This window comes from Crocuta crocuta, unplaced genomic scaffold, assembly GCF_008692635.1.
Source record: "Crocuta crocuta isolate KB4526 unplaced genomic scaffold, BGI_CrCroc_1.0 scaffold97, whole genome shotgun sequence".
Lineage (NCBI taxonomy): Eukaryota > Metazoa > Chordata > Mammalia > Carnivora > Hyaenidae > Crocuta > Crocuta crocuta.
Window position 1 is genome coordinate 4,259,999 of NW_027531999.1, and position 4,267 is coordinate 4,264,265.

Genomic DNA, 4,267 nt, shown 5'->3' on the forward strand with positions numbered 1-4,267 from the left:
AATAAAAAAAAAAAAAAAAAAAAAAAAAAAAAAAAATGTTCCTTTGGGAAACAGAGTAATCTAATCTAGTATTTCTGAAATGTAGAGTATAAAGAAATGAAACAAACACAGACAAGGGTAAGACTGCAGAGACAGGATTGGGAAAGACTATGTCAGGCCTTCTAAAACACAATAGTTTTTTTTTTTTTAAGATTTTATTTTTAAGTCTTCTCTATACCTAATGTGGGGCTCAAACTCACAATCCCAAGATGAAAAGTCACAAGCTCTAGTGACTGAGCCAGCCACGCACCCCTAAACATAATAGTTTTAACTTTATCCCAAGGACAATAGGTAGTCATTGAAGGTTTTTTTTTTTTAAATTAACAGCTTTATCAAGATATTCACATACCATGCAACTCACCCATTTACAGTTACTATTCAATGGCTTTTAGTATATTCAGAGTTATACAGCCATTCCCACAACAGATTTTAGAATACTTTTATCACACAAAAAAGAAACCTCATACCCATTAGTACCCACTCCTAAATCCCTCTTCCTCTCATTCATTAGCAACCACTAATCTATTTCTGTGTCTATGGATTTGCCTTTTATGGACATTTTATAAAATGGAATCATCCAGTATGTGGCTTCTGGTCTGGTTTCTTACACCTACCAAAACATTTCTAAATTTATTCCATGTGGTAGTAGCATGCATCCGTACATTATTTCTTTTTGTTCCTGATAATATTCCATTGTATGGATATCCCACATTTTATTTACCCATTCATCAACATTTGGGTTGTTTCCTTTTTTGGGGGGGGGGGGCGGCTATTAAGAATAACAATGCTACGAACATTCACATGCAAGTTTTTGTGCGGACTTTAAAGGGTTTTAAATGGAGAAATATTTGTTCGATTAATATCTACTGAATACCTACTATGTACTGACTGCATTCCAGACATTAGATTCAGCAACAAAATTACCAGCAGCCAGATTATATAGCAATTTTGCCATTCTTTCTCTCTGACGGTCTTTTACCAATTGTTAAAGTTATTAAAAAGTATAAACTATTATTCCTGAAACACCTGATTAAATACTAGGCTAACTTAAGATATGATGATTGGAAGATGTGCTTCCAATACAGCATGGTTCTTGTTATCATAACCTGATTTTAGTTTAAAATGTTTGGAAAATTGACTTCTACTAACAGTTATATGATGACAACTCTCACTTTATTCTTTCAACTTTTTGGGGGTGACATTTCTACAATGGGCCAATTTTATGATCAGAAAGTTACTATAAAAAATATAAAAATTTATCTTCAATCAAAACCAAACTACAGCTTCAAAATAGTTACAGGAGAAACAAATGCCTACCTCATTTCTATATGGTTTGACATACACTGTCCACTGATGGGTGTGCCCATCCTCTTCTCTCTTCTTTCCAAAATATCGAGCAACATTACCATATACTATTGGTTTAACAATAGTAACCCCCTAAAAGAAGAATTTCAACATCAATTAATACTGTATTATCACCCAAATGTACAGATTAAGAGCTCCAAAAACTTGTTTTAAGGAAAGGCAGGCAATCTAAAATCTAGAGTTTGACTATAACATGGATTTCTCTCAACAAATCAATTTCAGCCAATTATCTTCATTTAATATTAACACAAGTAACAACAAGTTAACACAAATAACTAAGATTAATGACAATGTTCCCACTTTGAAAATGTCTATTTAAATCATGTTAAGTACTTTGAGAGGGTTTTTGTTGTTTTGGTTTTTTTGGAAGAAAGGTAAAAGGCTGTTTACAAACTTTAAAGTGAGCCTCAGGAATTAAGACTGCCAATTTGACTGCCATCACCTGATGCTAATAACGTCCTGACTTATCAGCTTAAAGCAGTGTTTTCCAAACATACAGTACAAATATTAAAGGCAGTGTGGGAGTGGGAGAGGATTTTAGGTAGAATTGGGGCAAACATTTTTCATTGTATTACTTATGTGTTAAGTTCTAAGATGTAAGTACATGTTTCTCATCACATCTGGTAAGTGTAGAAGTGGTGAGTGTTGACAGATTATCATGGAAAGGAGAAACAAAAATTTCAAGTGAGCAGAAAATACTGAATGTTGCACATGAAACTTGAGACTCGTTCAACAGTAAGAACGTATCTGACGGTTAAAGAGTGAAAAATACCACATGTGAAAAGTGCTATGCCAATGTACTCAACGATTAATAAAAGCAGTGAACAAACGAAGGGCCTTTTAATTTTGGTTGGATAATTAACAAATAAAATCCAATCCCTATAAACCTCAAGTTAGTTCAGAAGAAGGTGAGCAATCTGTACGTGAATTTGAATAATCACAGTAAGTGCTACTGACACTTGGGGCACAGGGCTTAAGGCCTGAATAAATGAGCACAAGGTGAATGGATAATAGATCCTGTAGCTGTTACTGTTATTAGAAACTTGCAGATTTCTTCAGCGATGCAAAGGGGGTTCATTTATCAAAAGACTTTCTGTATGAAGATAATGTATCTAAATTGGAAAAAGATGCCTACAAGACCTCCACGCTCAGCAGTGGGCTGACTCCCACCACGGAGAGATCATGACCTGAGCGGAAATCAAGAGTTGGACGCTCAATCTACTGAGCCTCTCTGGTGCCCTCAAACTTTTTGAACCTTACATGACTGCAAGTAGAGAAAGTTTTGGAAGTTCTCCAAAACCTAATATTTTAAACCCCTGGTAGTACTTCCCTACCAATCCAAAACCTTGTGCAAAAGCTTGGCTAAAATATATATTTATGGTACTGTGAATTTTACCTGATATTTCCCCCTTCCATTAAATTCGGCAGTTTTTGAAATTTTCCAAGCACTCCTACTTTGCACGTGATATGAAAACAACAGCTGTATACACATACAGTTAAAATTATGTGAAAGCTGTAGGGCACAGAAAAGGACTCGAAGCAAAGCCAGAGTAACGAGACTGGTGCAAACATAGGCGGCTTCTTTTTAAGGAAAAATCTCCTTCCTGCAATAAGCCTAAAATCCGAAGGGGTGACAATAGGTGTTCTACCAAGAACCAGTTAGTCCTGCCTTAAAAACTAACGTGCCTTGAGACGCAGGAAAAGTGGAAGGGAAACGTGTGTCAAACATCACGTTGGGCTCTACAACAATTTTAAAAACAAAAGCAGCGAACATATACTGAAGGTTCTCTATGCACCAGCCAGTGTTACGTCCTTTGCATGCCTTGATTAATATCTTGGCCGAAGCCTGGGGGGCTCCATGAACACCATGAACTCTGGAAGGTTTCCTGAACTTTCCTACGCCCCAGTTGTTCAGTGATCACACTTGCTTATACGGTGCCAGTCTACCATACCCCCCGTTTACCGGTGCCCGCGGCTGGCAGAAGACGAGCACCAAGCCCTCGAAGCGGCTACTTTCCTCGGCAACGACGTCCAGTTCTCCCCAAACCACCGCTGCCTGTTTTCTGGAGGGGAGCCGGTCAAACTGGAGCCAAAGGAACACTTATTTTCCCGCGGCAGCGGTGACGGACTCACCGTCTAGAAATCACGATTCAAACCGCGAGCTGAGAGGGCGCGGGAGGGAAAACCACCGGACCCTCCTCACGCCGCGCAGGGAGGAGCCGCGACGTGAGAACCGCTCCCTGAGCGGAGGCGCGGGGTCGGGGACTGACCTTCACTCTCCCGCCGGAGTCAGGCCCAAATTCGGCCATTCTCTTGAACATATTGTCCTACAGAAGAAGCCGCCGCCGCCAGGGAAAGAGACCGGGGCCGGCGGAGTCGCCGCTCCCGTCACAGGCCCCGCTCCTCCCGCGCGGGCTCGGGCGGAAGGTTTCTGGATGCAGCGAGGGCGAGTCACCGGGGCTCGCGGCGCTGGCGCACAGCAAACTCCTCGCGGCGGGCGGCGTCCCGGAAGCGCGTTTAGCCCAGCGCTGTGTAGAGCCCGATGGGGGGGGAGGGAGGAGCGGTGGCAGCGGCGTGCGCAGGCGCGACGAGCTCGCGCGCGCGCGCAGTACGCATGCGCCGGGCCGCAGCCGGTAGCCGCACGTACGGAAGTGGCGGGAAACCGCTGGAGCCGGCTTGGTCTGTGTACCCTGATGTCGGCCAGACCACCTGGCTACAGAATAACTGAGAAGTTGGCTTTTAGAGCCAATACCTTGTCGTTGCTGTAGAGTTCCGATTCTGAAACCAAGGTCATCAAATCTGCTTGCCTACCCCAGCTTTTCATGGCCTTCATCCAGACCTCCACGCTCCACGCTTATTTACC

General features: G+C 42.2%; 1 protein-coding gene across 1 annotated transcript in view; it reads right to left on the bottom strand.

Moving 5' to 3' along the window:
* Positions 1 to 3,929, bottom strand: part of YEATS4 (YEATS domain containing 4) — a 24,009-nt gene extending 20,080 nt beyond the window's left edge. Inside the window, exons 1-2 of the mRNA XM_077775204.1 lie at positions 3,675 to 3,929; positions 1,357 to 1,476 (exon numbers count right to left, since the gene is read on the bottom strand). Of these exons, the coding sequence (XP_077631330.1) occupies positions 1,357 to 1,476; positions 3,675 to 3,725 (171 nt within the window). The 5' untranslated portion in view covers positions 3,726 to 3,929. The remainder of the gene's footprint in view (positions 1 to 1,356; positions 1,477 to 3,674) is intronic.
* Positions 3,930 to 4,267: the final 338 nt, after the last annotated feature.